Here is a 16,759-nt window from a genome sequence, read left to right on the forward strand (position 1 = left end):
AAACTCCCCAAGTAACTGATCGTTATCGAAACCATCAAACAAGACCCCCAGGGTATACCAAAAGAATTCATTGTTCAGATCCCAGAGGGCGACATTTTACAAACCTGCTCTCAGCGATTACAGCTTATCGCTTCGTCAGAAAAAAATCCCGGCTTCATGAGAAATTAAATATTTACTACTCGCAACTGAAAAGTTACTTTGCAACTGAAAATTTACATTATTTCATGAGCACAAAGTTTGAGCTTACAATTTATTGAATCGAAAGTACAATTTTTATCCCTGTTTGAAAGTTTATGAATATGAGCTAGAAGACCCTGTGTATTCTCGTGCCATTCTGGATGTTGCTACAGCTTTCACCACAAGCAAAGGAAAGTTCTGCTTCTTTTCTCGCCTCAAATATATCAACACAAAGTGACCCCCATTCGAACTAAATCCATAGCAACCACCCCACCCTTTATCGAAAATTCATGGGTCAAAGGTCGTATTATACAGTCATTGTACAGGACATATACAGCACAGCAAGACTGTGAACAAAGTACTGCCTGGTACACGTGAAAGAAATATATACGGACCTCCGGGAAAACAAACAAGAAGTAATGACAGGTGTTTCGAAAGGATAATCGCCTCATGTCCCACCTGTAGCCACCGCCATATGCGATACGAACTGCGTGCTCCTGCATATTACGAATGAACTGTGCTATGTATACTCCATAGACTGGTGAGAGTAGAATGTTTCCGACTAGCTGAGGAAAATTGATGATAGTAAAGTTGAAATCGTTCTCATGTCGTTCTGTCTTGTTGAAATGTGACTATTAGAGTAAAATTTGACAAAAATGTCAACATCGAAAATTATGGAATTAGTTTTAATGAACAGAATTGAGTCCTTTCTTGAAACTTCACATTACCAATTTGGGTTAAAAAGGATCATTCAACTGACATGTGCATTTTCATTCTGAAAGAAATCATTCACTATTATAAGAAATATGGTAGCAATGTAATTGTAACTTTCATGGATGCTTCCAAAGCATTTGATCGTGTTAATCACAGGACATCGTTTAAAAAGTTGATTGTTCGTAAAGTGCCTATTTGCTTTGTCAAGTTTCTCTTTGTTTGGTACAGGTCGCAATATATTTTTATCCGTTGGAGCTGTTGCATTTCAGAGGGTTTCAACGTGAAAAATGGCGTTAAGCAGGGTGGAATATTGTCACCGGAACTATTTAATATTTATATTGATGATTTAAGCTATAGACTTGAAACTTCACGAACAGGTTGTAATATTGGTGGCATGTTCATCAATCACCTCTTTTATGCTGATGATATTTGTTTGATAAGTCCCTCTGTGAAAGGGACACAGAAATTAGTCATCATTTGCAGTATTTATAGTGATACTCTGACATTGTCTTCGATACGAAAAAGACCGAATGTTTGTGTGTCACACCAGATAGTTCTAAAGTTAAGCACATTCCCGCTGTTTACCTCAATGGTGTCAAAATTGTTTTTGTCGAAAGAAAGAAATATCTTGGGTTTTTGTTAACACATAACTTTAGAGACGATAGTGATATTGAGCGACAAAGAAGAGCATTCTATGTCTCAGCAAATATGCTGCTAAGGAAATTTTCCTTGTGCTCTTTTCATGTGAAATGTAGAATATTTAAAGTGTATTGCTCTCAATTGTACGGTTGCCACCTCTGGTTCAAATATTCTGCTGATGCCATGAGAAAACTGAAAGTTGCCTACAACAATGCCGCCCGTATTTTCGGGGTTATGAGAGACGAAGTAGTGCCAGCTCCATGTTTGTCACAAATGGGCTATGCAACTTTGATGCTCTTCTTAGAACTTGTATGGTTTTATAGTACGTTTATCACGCAGTGGAAATACGAGTGTACGTCAAGTTTATGATTGCATGTATTTTATTTCTGATCTCCGCAAAATGTGGATAAAATCACTTTTCCATTGAGTGGTTGTGGTGTTTTTTTTTTTGCATGATAATGCACCACTAAAATCACTTCTTCAGTATGTATTATAGTATTTATTTATCTGTACCTTAATTCATTACAGAAAATCTATAGGGGCCTACCTGAAGGGTCTGACATCGTGTACGTGAATCGTTTTCACCAGAGGGTAAACTGAGTAGGCCTATAGTTGTCGTACAAACGTATATAGCAAGTAACAATCCTTTACTATTACTATATCATGAATCAATACAAATAACATTTCTAATCTTAACTCCTGGCGCGACAACAAGCCCTATATAATATTAGTTTGCACGATGAATGTATTCAAAATATGAACTATCAGCATTATTTGCTAATAGTAGTACTTTTATAACTTTTCTAGCCCTTCGTACAGGTCTGTGTGTTCCCGGCGTTATACGGCCTCCATCACAGCCCTGCAACGGTCCATAGAGGTAACTGGCGAGATTCAAAAATGGCGATTTCTATGGGTAAGGGGTGGACCATTTGATATCCTGGGGGCTTGGAAGATTTGGGGGGAAAAAAAGATGCCAGGTGGAGTTGCTCGAAAAAAAATCATGGCTTTAAGTGGCTGATGGAAAAACAATTATGGACCATTGCGACTCGGAAACAAAAATCTTGGCAATTGTTCGATGCACACTGCAGCATCAATAAACATAGGGCCAAAGTCCCTGAAGCTACTATAGACATGGATACAAAATTAAGTATTTCCTGACTGTATGAAATTATCTCACTAAGGTCATCCTAGGGACTTGTAAACCAAATATTAAAGCTGTCTGACCAGCGGTTTTGAAAAAACAAGCGACTCAACAGTTGACAGAGCTCTGCTGTGTTATGTAGAGAATAACCTTTTGTGACACATGTATTGATGAAGAAGGTGGATATCTTTGATAGCTCATTTCAGGATGGCCTGACCAAAAATGGAAAAAAAAAATTCCGTAAAAATACAGATTTGCATATTTCATCACAATTTTAACAAATCTAAGTTGGGTTATCCCTAGGGACCTGTATACCAAATAACAAAGCTGTCTGACCAGTGGTTATGAAGAAGATTTTTTACCAAAAACGCCTTTTTGGGTGCTAATTTGCATATTTTCAACAATATCAAAAAATTAATAAAAATAGTTTCTCAAAATCATATATTTTATCCACACAACAAATATCAAATCAGTAAGTACTGCAGTTGTCAAGATATTTGAGTGGACGAAGGCCTAACAAACGGACATACATACATACATACATACATACATACATACATACATACATATATACATACATACATACATACAGACTGACGGTGCACGCCGGACGGATACCCATCGCAATAGCTTTTATAGACTATATTAGTCTATAGTAGCTAATAAACGAGAGTTAATTACATTCTAATTAAAGTAAACAAGACTTGCTTAAATCAAGATTTACGTCATAAAAAACAGCATATATGTATCTGTCAGGTTATAAAGAATCTTAAGCTGGTTATCTTTATCAGTATTTCCATCCTATTAACAAAGCACATTTTAACTTTCAAATTAACATTGTAAGTAAGTTCTGTTGAATAAGTTGAGACTGTACGTACTCAGAGAAAGCACACTGAAGAGACAAATGTTTGAAACTTAAGAAGTTCAAGGTCATCAAAAGCATTATAAGGAATCATGTAACACTTTCATTGCACTGTTTACACAGATTGCATAATTGCCATAAATAACACATGAGGAATCTCACAGCCCAGCTTTACCATAAAAACCCTTAGTCACTTTGACCACTCTTTTAATTGACCACTCTATTTTTTTCCTCAAAGAGTAATTTTATTTTATCCTTACCAAGTCAACCATAAATGGAAATTAGAACTTTCTCTATCTCTATTTATTTGACCACCCTATCATGACAAACTATTATGAGCAATTTCTTTTAGATAACATACAGGGCACAATAATGACGGTTCAAAATATGTGAAAGTTGGGATTCAGGAAAGTTGCCTTTACATGTTTTAATCCTCCAAGATGGTAGGCATTTCACTATGAACTGTCAAAAAAAGTTGAACTTTCTGATAATTCTACACTAAAATTATTTTGGCTTTGATGTTTTGCCAATTAATTCAATTATTTAAAATCATATTAATTATTTTTTTCTGGGTGAATCGATAGGGTTTATACTGTACAAGAATTACATACAATGTAAGTCAAATTTGTACCAAAAATGAAAAAAAAAAATCCTTAAAAATACACCTTTGCATATTTCATCACAATTTTAACAAATCTAAGTTGGGTTATCCCTAGGGACCTGTATACCAAATAACAAAGCTGTCTGACCAGCGGTTATGAAGGAGAAATTTTTATCCAAAAACGCCTTTTTTGGCATTAATTTGCCTATTTTCAACGATATCAAAAAATAAAAAATATAATTTCTCAAAATCCTATTTTTCATCTACACAACAAATATCAAATCAGTAAGTACTGCAGTTCTCAAGATATTTGAGTGGACGGACGCCTCACAAACGGACATACATACATACATACAGACTGACAGACGGACGCCGGACGGATACCCATCCCAATAGCTTCTATAGACTATAGTCTATAGTAGCTAAAAATCAAGCAGTAGCTCTGGAGTTTTATAAAGCATAAACCATTTCAAGCTTGAGGAACAATAACTTAGAATTTATTAAACGAGGAACTGAAATAAATACACAAACAAAAACACTGAAAAATTGTCAAAAGTTACAGCTACTATCACTGTAGCTTTCAGCAACTGAAAACAAGAACTCGTCTGGAACAAAACCAATAAATATTTGTCAAAAAATAAAGCAAAACACCAAAACTTTTATAAAGTCTCAAGGACACTGTGCTCGTTTGGTTTGAATTGGTAATAGTACATACAAGTTCTCATACTGATTGAGTTCAGCAGACATCTGGTCAGCCAGGGAGCAATATGTCATATGGAAAAGTTCAATCATCAGTATTTTGTATGAAGTCACACAATCATTGTTCCTTTTCAACTATAGTGTCAACAATGTCATTCAATATTTCTTTTGCAATCATCTCTTCTTCAGAGAGATGTAAACTTAGATCTGTAAACTGATATTTTTGTAAAGTGAATCAAAAATGTACATGTATTTACATATCTTTATTTAGTTTCTTGAATATAGTGTGTGTGCGATAGAACAGCATCTTGTTACTGGGTGTGAAAAACAAAGCAAACAAACATTGCACCGAAATTGGTAAAAAAAAAATATACTCGAAGAAGGAAAGTGAAAAAAAAGTTGCCAGCATATCCTGTGGCAAAAAATAATTCATGGTGAAGTAGGTGGGAAAAAATAATGGCTCTCCACCAATCTTCCAACCCCCCCCCCCCCCCAGGATATCAAATGGTCCACCCCTAAACAACTTTTCGAGTACGTTATGTTTCAGAAAACGAGCGGTTTTTGGACGTTAGGAGAAATTAATCGCATCATTTCTGGGGTCGGATAGGAGGTAAAGGTAGGCATGGAAAGGGTTTTGCCCCGATAGACCGTTTTTTCGTTGCGGTTCGGATCGGGACCGCAGAGTCGCCAGTTATCTCCATAGACCGTTGCAGGGCTGTGGTGGAGGCCGTATAACGCCGGGAACACACAGACCTGTACGCAGGGCTATAAACCTTTGCTGCTCATTAAACATTGATAGAATGTTCGAGGATCAACCATGGCTAGACTCACGCGTGGGCTAGACTATTAACTATACCCAGTATACCCTGTGTCGCGTTTAAATGTATGCTCTGATACTAATCTGATTAAAATCAGATGTAGAGTACGGCGACGTCTACTTACGCGTACAAGGCGACAGCAAGGGAATACCGCGTACGCGTGTGTAGACGTCGCCGTACTCTACATCTGATTATAATCAGACTGGCTCTGATAGGTTCAGGCGTACATTTACAATATTAGATGATTATTAGATGATTATTAGATGATAATTAGTGGTACATTCGCGAGAATGTTCTGGATCTCATCATATATGAGCATAAAGACAGTTCAGGACAACGTAATACCATCCCGCGACGTAATCGAAAAGGAATGCAACAGTCTTCACCAGCGAAATCTCGAAAGTTCGTTGTGTTTTTAAATATGTGTGGCAGAAGTGCTAGCGGGCAGACAACCGGAAACGAAAGCGACTCGAAGAAGAAGAAGAAGAAGAGACGAAGATAAAAGAAGCTATCCTAGAAGCTGTACTATATACTGGAAACACATAGTCCACTTCATCGTTCACAGAATCACACATTACGCCGCGCTAGGCTGACGACTATGACCGCAATCGGGATCGACCTTGGCACAACATACTCTTGCGTCGGAGTATTTCAACACGGCAAAGTTGAAATCATCGCCAACGACCAGGGCAACAGAACGACACCGAGCTACGTCGCATTCACCGACACCGAGCGACTGATCGGCGATGCGGCGAAAGGCCAAGTGGCGTTAAACCCAAACAACACGATCTTCGATGCCAAGCGTTTGATAGGGCGTCGGTACGACGAGCCGTCCGTGCAGGCTGATACGAAACTATGGCCGTTTAAGGTCATCAACGATGGCGGAAAGCCGAAGGTGAAAGTGGAGTTCAAGGGCGAGGATAAGGTTTTCAACCCAGAAGAAATCAGTTCCATGGTTTTGACGAAGATGAAGGAAACTGCAGACGCGTTCTTGGGACACGATGTTAAAAACGCCGTGATCACCGTTCCAGCGTATTTCAACGACTCGCAAAGGCAGGCAACCAAAGACGCCGGCTTGATCGCAGGGCTTAATGTTATGCGAATTATCAACGAACCCACGGCGGCAGCATTGGCTTACGGACTTGACAAGAAGCTCAAAGGCGAGAAAAACGTACTGATCTTCGACTTGGGCGGCGGTACATTCGACGTCTCCGTTCTCACAATCGACGAAGGCATCTTCGAAGTGAAGTCAACCGCCGGGGACACGCATCTTGGAGGTGAAGACTTCGACCAGCGGCTTGTCAATCATCTCATGCAAGAATTTAAACGAAAGTACAAGAAAGACATCGGTGGCAGCCCTAGAGCTCTGCGAAGACTGAGAACAGCGGCCGAGAGAGCGAAGAGGACGCTGTCCAACAGTACACAAGCCGCAATTGAGGTAGACTCTCTTTACGATGGGGTAGATTTCTATACTAGTGTTACTCGGGCCAGATTTGAAGAGCTGTGCTCCGACTTGTTCCGCAAGACGCTTGAACCAGTGGAGAAGGCCATATCAGACGCAAAGATGAGCAAAGCGCAAATTCATGAACTGGTACTCGTCGGTGGCTCGACTCGCATCCCCAAGATACAGAAACTGATCCAGCAGTATTTCAACGGCAAAGAGCTGAATAAATCCATTAATCCTGACGAGGCTGTCGCCTATGGCGCCGCCGTACAGGCCGCTATCCTGTCGGGTGATAGCAGCGAAGAAGTGAAAGATGTCCTATTGGTGGATGTGGCGCCCCTGTCTCTTGGCATCGAGACCGCCGGTGGCGTGATGACCAACTTGGTGGACCGCAACACCCGCATCCCTAACAAGACATCCAAGACCTTTACAACTTTTTCTGACAACCAACCAGGTGTCTCTGTTCAAGTCTTCGAAGGTGAGCGCGCCATGACGAAAGACAACAACTTACTCGGCGTCTTTGATCTGTCCGGTATCCCTCCAGCTCCGCGCGGCGTACCCAAAATTGAAGTCACCTTCGACATCGACGCCAACGGCATCCTCAACGTGACGGCGAGGGAAGAGAGCACAGGCAAGAGCAACAAGATCACCATCACCAACGACAAAGGAAGGCTATCAAAGGAAGAGATAGAGAGAATGGTTTCGGACGCTGAGAAGTACAAAGCAGAAGACAACGAACAGAGGGAGAGAGTCGCCTCCAGAAACGCCCTCGAAAGTTACGCCTTCTCCGTGAAGTCGGCTGTGACTGATCCCGCCGTTGAGAATAAACTCAGCCAGCAAGACAAGGACACAGTGCTTGCCAAAGTGAAGGACACCTTAGACTGGTTGGAGAGTAATTCACTAGCAAGCAAAGACGAGTTTACTTACAAACAAGAAGAGCTGCAAAAAGCTTGCTCACCGATTATGGCCAAGCTGCATGGTAGCCATGGTAACCCGAGTCAACAGAGTCAGGGTGGTACAGGTCCAACTGTGGAAGAGGTTGATTAGAGTTTTCACTAGGATCTATGATTTAAATTAGAATGTGTTTTGAATACTAACGTTTGAAAACTGCCAATTAACACAAGTTATTTGCAAGGGCTGTCAGTACTGAATAGAACGTCGCGTAGTTAGAACTTTGGGTTATTTATCGCGAGGTTTATGGCCCTATTAGAAATTTAAACTGTTGAAGGGAGGGGGTCGTCGGAACTGCGCATGTGTGACTTTCTTGTGTACAAACAATGTGTATCTTGCATGACATCTAGATGCATCATGTTGACACAGCTGCATCATTTCAATTTTACGGTGTACATTCTGACAAACATGTTTTAACTTTCATCAATCAATACATTGATCATACGGGTCCTATACGACCTTTTAGCGCAGTTCCGTCGACCTCCTCCCCTTAACAGGTAAGGTTAAAAAACTTATGGTCCTGAAAGGTGAAATTGTACAGTCACTGTACGGGTGACATCGTTGAGGATAACTCTATGAGAACAATGTGTGTATATCTATTCACAGCAACTGTTAGAATATTTTAATTAATTATTTAGATATTTATTTATTTTATTTATTTTATTTTTACATTGTAATTATAAATTCGTTTTTCTTTCAATATTGCAAATGGTGAGATGTATGTTATTTTTTGATTTGATAACATGGATTTTTTCACCGTGATTTTTCCCGACTTGTTGGAGTGAAAATAAAGGCTGCTTGAAAGTGTTCAAAGTATTTTCCGAAGTTGTGTGTCTGATTCACGTGACTAAAAAAGCCATGTCTTGAGCACGAGTGGAACAATTTGGTGATATTTGCATAGAGTGGAATGTAGTATCTTTGTTTACACTGTTAATGACACTTGTAAAAGAAAAAAAATCACCACCTTCATCCAAAATGCCATGCATGATAAAAATAAAGAGAAAAGAAATGATAGATTTGTTTCTTATCTTTTGTCGCAATGAAATGTTTCCAAAATAGTTTCAATCGTCTTTCAAAAATTACTTGATTTCAATGCAGAGAATCAGTGAATTTATAGGTGTGCATTTTTCCAAAATAAACTCCATTCATGTGTCACCATCGGTCACGATTTTAACGACCCCACAGAGTATCACTCGATATGCCATACCCAACGCAGAGCTGCCATTTAATCTGTATAATGCCACCTGACTCCATGAAGCCAAATGGTCCACGCGCATAAAATAGATTAATTGCATTTAATTCAACCTCGACCCCATCCCCCGGAGCGGTGCTGTAGGAAGGATATCAATACTTGTGTCTCGCCTTATGTAGACGCTTGATCAAAGATATGTTAAAAACATGTACATTTTTTGACCCTTACTTTTTACTCTTCGACTTAAATTTGACCCTACATACTAGACACTGTTATTTTGCGAGGCCTTGCCCTGCATACTATTAAAAGCGTAAGCGCATATATATACATTGACTCAATAATGTAGTAAAAATGAAGATTTTAGCATTAATATTTAGCCAAATTTTAATTTTTGACCCCTCCCCATGGACTTGCAAGTTTTTAAGTTGTGCCTCATATATGCAGGATATACCAAAGTCGGGAGTGAGTGCCCCCTACTCCCCGACTCAACTCCCTGTTCGAATTCCCTGAGGAAATACCAGTACTGACAATCTGACAACTAGATTACGATGTGTATGTATGAATTATTAGGCCTGTTACTTGAATTTCCTTAAAACATCATAAACTGCCGAAATAGGTTGTTAGAAGTTGTCAACATGTATTTAAACAATATAGCATTTTAAAACAATATGTTGACGATGATTTACTATGGCGTATGATATAGTGTAGATTTTTGAACGATAGAAATCGAGCCAAATGAACACTACCTTCCCCTAATGACGCAATGAATTTCGTTTGTCTTGAGCGTTTCAATCATCGACGACCGCTGTAGGAATACGCGATGCGACCATTTCAAGTTGGGGAAGAGGGTCAACTTGCATTTTGCTTCCCTTTTAAGAATATGCCGGCCAATAGAAGCCTTTCCTCTTGTGAGCACAAGAAGAAGAAAAATTAAAATTTAAAAAAAAAAATCCAACAATTTAGCTATCTATGAATATAAGAAAATATTAAAATTATTCAATCTTACTAATAAACAGCTAATCCTGGTTTTTATGCATCCCAGCAGTTTTACGGATAGCAGACTGGGTAATGGACACTATAGATGCATTGTGTCTTTATGTTATCAGGAGTGTCCGTCGAAGTTATAAAATCAGTTCGTTGCCGGTGTCCGACTTCAAATGATAGCTATCGTCTTCTGTCTGTCTGTCTGTCTGTCTGTCTGTCTGTCTGCTCTATCTGTCTGTCTGTCTGTCTCTCTCTCTCTCTCTCTCTCTCTCTCTCTCTCTCTCTCTCTCTCTCTCTCTCTCTCTCTCTCTCTCCATGAGTGCACGCTATTTTGCCAAATGGCATAGACTTATTGTGACTCTCTGTGTGATTATCCCACTCCTAGCTCTGTGGGTCCACAGCTGCGGTGATGGTTTTCTGACGGGTCATTTCAAAAGTCTCTCGGTGACGGAGTGAAAAGTCGCCAAAGCCAAAATCATCGGTAATCGCTCTTAAATCAGTGTAAATGACTTTGGTTGCACAGTCATCTTTTCCCCCTCATGAAATGTGTGTATGGCTATGCACCAAAATGTCCAGATTAAATCGAAGGAAATTTTAGGACTTCTGACCCTGTTCAATTCTCCACAAAGATGCTTGCTGTTCAATGTATGTGTGCGTTTGCATCATTTCGCATAAGCTCTGCGAATGACAGGCGAGAACTATACATAATGGACAATTTTGCTTTACAGTCTGAAAGAAGCTGATAACTGTCTAAAAACAAAGTGTATATGATGACGACATAATATTTGACATAAAACCCGTTTTCTACTTACCACTGACATAGCTATAGGTCCATATCCCAGAAAAGTATTCGGAAGCCTGGGTTGGTCTTTTTCAAGAACAACATTTTACTAATCCGTTTTGACCTTCCAGTAACCGAAGCAGTTTGTGTGAGTTACATATCTGCCAAGGCCAGAGATGCATTTGGCAAAGGCCTGATCAAACTTGGACTTTGGAATTTCTATTTTTTCAGATTGGTGATCTTATAGAAGTCCTCCAAATCAGAACTGTGTCAAAATGTTGTTCATCTTTTTATGTAGTATCTGTGAGAAATCCATTGTCTACTGCTTGAGTGATACTTTGGAAATAAGCTGCTATACTGTCATCTTTTAACGGGTCAGGTTTTTTCCGAAAAAGTGCTCATTTTGTTGAAAGTGTTCGGACTGACCGTAATATTGAACAAAAATCCGTCAAGGTCATTCCACAGGCGGCCAAGATGTATTGAGTTTTTCTCACTGTTTTCTCTGTCAGTTCCTCTCCTTTTCTTCATACTCTGACTAATCGGAGTAAATAAAATAAATGATTATATAATCTAACATAGCCTCATTAACCCTCAAATTACAGAGGTATTACTATCAGTAGTTTTGTAGAAAAACTTTTTACCATTATTCTGAATAACAGAGCTAACAGTTTTAGTATTCAAAGTAAAATTTGCTCAGTTGTGAACAAATTGGTTTTCAAAAAGGATGTCGTACATCCGACCACATTTTTGTTTTAAAGTCTTTGATTAATTATTACAAGCGCCAGGTAGTTCAAAGCATTTGTTTACATGCTTTGTAACCTACAGAAAGCTTTTGACTGTGTTTGGCATCTAGGGTTGTTTTATAAATTATCATACAAGGCTTTAGTAGTAAGTTTTTAAATATTGTAGAATCAAATCATGTATCAAATTGTCAACTGGTTATACCAATTCATTCCGTTCACATGTTTGGTACCAAGCAAGGTAAGCTACATAATCTCAGTCCCACTTATTTACTTTATTTTTAAATGATTTGCAACTTTACTTCATAACAAATGTATTGATGCTCCTGTTTTGCTTGATAGAAAACTGCCATTCTTATGTTTGCAGATGATATTTGTATCAACCTCACAGCATGGTTTGCAGCACTCACTCAGGTTGCTTGAATCCTTTTGTAATAAGTGGCGGTTATCAATAAGTCTCAAGAAAACAAGGATTGTATGCATAAATATAATGTTTACATTTACGATAAGAGACTAGATATCTTTCCTCATATACTTATCTAGGTATCACTTTTATTCCATCTGGAAATTTCTTTAAAAAAGCAAGGCATTGCGTTCTTTATTTGCTTTTATGAAAACCTCTAACTCTCAAAATGGGACACCTGCATGGTGCAACTGCATCTTTTTTGACTCTCTAGTCAAACCAGTGTTATGTGTAGATCAGAGGTGTGGGGTTTTACTTGTTTAGAAAAGTAAGTTCAAAAGATTTAGTGAATAGTTTCTGAAACCTAACTTTGAATTTGAGATTGTTCAGTTGAAGGCATGCAAACACCTTCTTGGTGTCAACAAAGTGCATGCATCCATGCTTGTTGGGGGAACTTGGCGTATCTCACTTCTGCCGTGTGTTATCGCTAATGTGATAAAATATTGGGGTTTTTTAGAAAGCCTTAAAAACAATAGTCTCCTTGCCTTAGCATTTGAACTTGGAAAAAAATTGCATGAGAAGGATCTACCTACATTTTAGACTTTGTTAAATCTATCTCTGCATTCTGTAATTGTTCACACTTGATGAGAGTGAAGAATTGTAAATTTCTACAGTAATTAGGTCAGTAAAACATTCCTTGAAAGCAAAGTTTGTTGATGTCTGGAAGAAAGCCATAGAAAGTAATGAGAAACTAAATATTTATTGTAATATTAAAAGTGTTTTCAAATATGAGAAGTATCTGTCTGTTGTTCAAAATCCTTTTGATAGAATAGCATTATCAAAAACAAGAATACCAAATCATATTTTCCCAGTTGAAGTCGGTCGTTATAAGAATATTATTAGACACCTTAGACTTTGTACTTTATGCAAAAGAGATGTTTGAGATGAATTTCATTGTACAGTAGAACGTCGATGCAAATAGTTCGGATATGCGATCTTAAGGGAACAGGGTCACCACAGGCCGCACATGTACAGAGGTTAATATGCAGTCAATATTCTGACTAAAACATTAACTCATACCTGACCTTAATAATTTCGTTAGCAGCGCCGCCAGCGGTAGAAATAGGTCAGGGAACCAGACTAAGAGGAGAGTGCCAGAGGGGGTGTCCCCTTTCTTGTGTTGAAAATTTTGAGAATTGATGTATGGAATGGTGCAGTCTATTGCAATCAGAGGTGTTTTCAATTTTTTTTTTACGAAGTAAAACTGTCTGAAACTGATATGGGACACCCCAAGGGGGAACGCACGAGAGGAAGGTGTCCCCCTCTCGCATCGGAAATTTTAAGAAATTTATGTGCACAATAGTGCAATATGAGAGGTTTTTGCACTCGGTAAAACTGTTTGTAAATGACATTGAACACTAATGTATTTATTACATTTTTGTATGATCTGTATTTGAGTCAATAATCAAACAATGACAATACATTTTTTAAAAAGTCAGCCAAAAGACAAAACTAGTTACAAAGCTTTTATCTTTGGCAATCCAAATATGACGAAAGGCTCCCTGACTAGACAATTCATGCTGAAAAGATCTTGTCGTGCCATGCCATATCGTAAAATAATTTAAAGTTGTACGCGCCTCGAAATTGAAAGACTTAGGCTTAAACTTTTGCTCAGACTTTTCGTAAGAGAGCATTAAACTATTCCTTTTCGAGATTCAGAACACAAATCCGGGGTAATAGTGCATTGCACAATTTGTTGGCACGTGAAATTCAAAATTGCCACCATCCCCTTGTTAGTTGTATTTTCGAAAACAAGATTTTCTATTTCAAAAAAATATGTCGGGGGGGGGGGAGGGATGTAATTACTCGATGAGCTGCAAAAGAAGCGGCGATGAGTGTTATACTAACGAATTACTGTAAAAGTTTGAGATACCAAAGGCGCTCTACCTTAGTCATATTTCTTGATAACAACTTTTGAACAAACATTGTGAATGTCACCATCTCAACATGCGGACGGACTGGTATTCCACGAGATATTTTGTTTGGGTAAGGATGGCTTAGGAGATCATACCTTTAGGGATCTGGTCCGTTTCTTCGGCCGGGGGGGGGGCGATGGATTATTTTTCGCCGACGTCAAAAAGTGGCTGACCCCCCCTATTCCAAATTTTGAAAACAGGGTGACCCCCCCTATTCCAAATTTCTAAAACAGGGTGACCCCCCCCCCCGGGCGCGACAAAGGTAAAACAAAAGATGGACTATATATATATATATATATATATATATATATATATATATATATTTTACATTTTACATATATTTATATTTTAAATAGTCATTCTATGTTTTAGTGAAATTGTTGACATGTCAGTTGTAAGATAGGAATTTCAAAGTGTCAATCTTAAAGTTTAAATACAGTACATTTTGAATGAGCTGTATTTTGAATCAGCTGTGAATGTATTTCACACTTTCTCTGCTTAATACCAGATGTCCTGAACTGTTGTACAGAAATGGATGTCAATCATTATATCAAAGAGGAAAAAGCAGTGAATCAAAAACTTTATGGGTGTTAAGACTTGCCAACCATCCAATTAAATCTACTGAGGAGCCATAGAGAGCTTTTTTAGCCAAATCTGATGTGTACAGTGTCTGAGAGGACCTTTTCTTGTGTAACATTGAAACCATAAAAGCACAGCTAATAATGACAAAAACTGCCTTTTTTAACTGTTATTTTGTTCATAAAAAAGCATCTTTCTACAGAAAACCTATGAAACAAAGGAAAATAATTGCATCAATGAGAAGGAAAGATATCTTGTCATTTTTCTATCTCTAAAATAAGTCACTGTATCAAATATATATTGTGAAATATTTGTGCATGTTGCTTTCTCATACTGAATTCTCACAGAGAGAACAGAAAAGTATCAGGAATTTGTCATCCTTTTCATATGAAATGCAGATTTCATATGGTACACTTTCACTTCAGCAAACATCAAGATATCTCTGAAAGTATGGCGCCCGAAGGGCGCGCCAAAAATATGAAACATCCTGATATCTCTGATATATATGCCTTGTATATTAAAGTCATGCACCTGAAGGGCATGCTGAAAGATGTATGATATATTAAAGTAATGAGCTTGAAGAGCACGCTGAAAAATATTGAACATACAGATATCTCTGATGTATGTATGCTTGATATGTTAAAGTTGGGCGTGCTGAAAAATATGACTGATTATTAAAGTTACGCGCCCGAAGGGCGCGCCGAAAAATACAACTGAATGATGAATTTGTGGCTGACACTAGCATTTTAGGCAATGATGAGCCTGTGTCAAAATTCAAAAACACACTGACCCCCCCTATTGGGCATTTCAAAACCATGGTGACCCCCCTATCACCAAGTCAAAAACAGGGTGACCCTCCCCCATGAATCCACCGGCCCCCCAGGCTGAAGAAACTGACCAGTCCCTTAAAGACAAATTCGTCCCTCTCTTTCAACGTTATTTTGGCTATTTGATGGCACAAGTTTTACATATTTTCCTGATAACTGAACCACACTGACTTGCAAGTAGACTAGCCCACAAGTCGCGTTGCGTTTTCTGTTTTTTTTTGTTTTTGTTTTTGACATTTAAATAGAGATTGTCAACTTATACAGTCATTCCGTCTCTCCTATTCCTTTTTTTACCCCACGTTCCGGATATGGTTTTGGCCAGGTCACGTGATCGAGGGGTTTTGCCTTCGTGTACGTTTTTGCCCGTTTATGGGTCCACGCATAGCGACCAAACTGCCATCAACCAATCACACCACGCACGTAAAATTAAATCAATACAACTTTTGCTGAAATGTATTTATTTTATTACAACATTATTAATCCAACAGACTTTGGGCAAGTCTAACATGTGTCCAGCAGTCGCCACTAAATCATTAGTGTAATTGACAACAATGAAGTTACGGAACAGCACTGTTTTTTGTTGCCATGGTAATTTCTCACAATACAAACAGGATACCAATCAGAAAGGCTCATAGCTTGCTTTATAATGATTAACAGTATGTCTAAATAAGTTATCCCCGATATGCAAAATGAAATCTTAATCTGCTGCCATCAAAGGAGTGTTTTTGACATGCGCAAAGCATCACTGATCGAGAAATAGTGTAAAAACAACTAACCTATAGTTGCAGTGGTTATTCAACTACACAGTATGTTGACATCTGTCTCTAGGATGCCTATGAACATATTCCACAAATACTGAGCAAGAATTCTTTCATCTTTGTTCGTTTTAGCTAATTTCTGCTTCAGTGTATTTCTACCACAAGTTATTGCTGAATATGCTTTCATTTTATTCTGGTTCATCCTTTCATATGTGATTTTCTGTTACTTTTTTATTTCCTCGTGAGCACAAAAAAAGCTGACGCGGCGAGTCTGAATTGACGCGTAGGAGGATGAGAAACAAACTTTTTTTTTCTTGGCCTTACATCGGCTTCCCCCTGGAAATCAATAGTTTCACCCTTGCCTTAGGTCGCCCGCATCGCCAAGCGACCTCATCGAAAGGTGACCAATGACCTTATCATCGTCATGTGACAGTCACAGCTGACACGACAACACGCACGACGACTGCGCAGAA

At 38.6% G+C, this 16,759-nt stretch overlaps 1 protein-coding gene across 1 annotated transcript; it reads left to right on the top strand.

Annotated features, from left to right (window-relative positions):
- The first annotated feature begins 6,169 nt into the window (after positions 1 to 6,169).
- On the top strand, positions 6,170 to 8,267 carry LOC139141937 (heat shock 70 kDa protein 1B-like). The gene has a single exon (XM_070711712.1). It carries the CDS (start codon positions 6,250 to 6,252, stop codon positions 8,140 to 8,142), a length of 1,893 nt encoding a protein of 630 aa, XP_070567813.1. The 5' UTR covers positions 6,170 to 6,249; the 3' UTR covers positions 8,143 to 8,267.
- The last annotated feature ends 8,492 nt before the right edge of the window (positions 8,268 to 16,759 follow it).

The sequence above is a fragment of the Ptychodera flava genome, chromosome 10 (genome assembly GCF_041260155.1).
Source record: "Ptychodera flava strain L36383 chromosome 10, AS_Pfla_20210202, whole genome shotgun sequence".
NCBI classification, from domain to species: Eukaryota; Metazoa; Hemichordata; class Enteropneusta; family Ptychoderidae; genus Ptychodera; species Ptychodera flava.

What these genes read in the sequence shown, in the direction of transcription:
- LOC139141937 (XM_070711712.1), top strand. Translation starts at nt 6,250, where the DNA reads ATGACCGCAATCGGGATCGACCTTGGCACAACATACTCTTGCGTCGGA.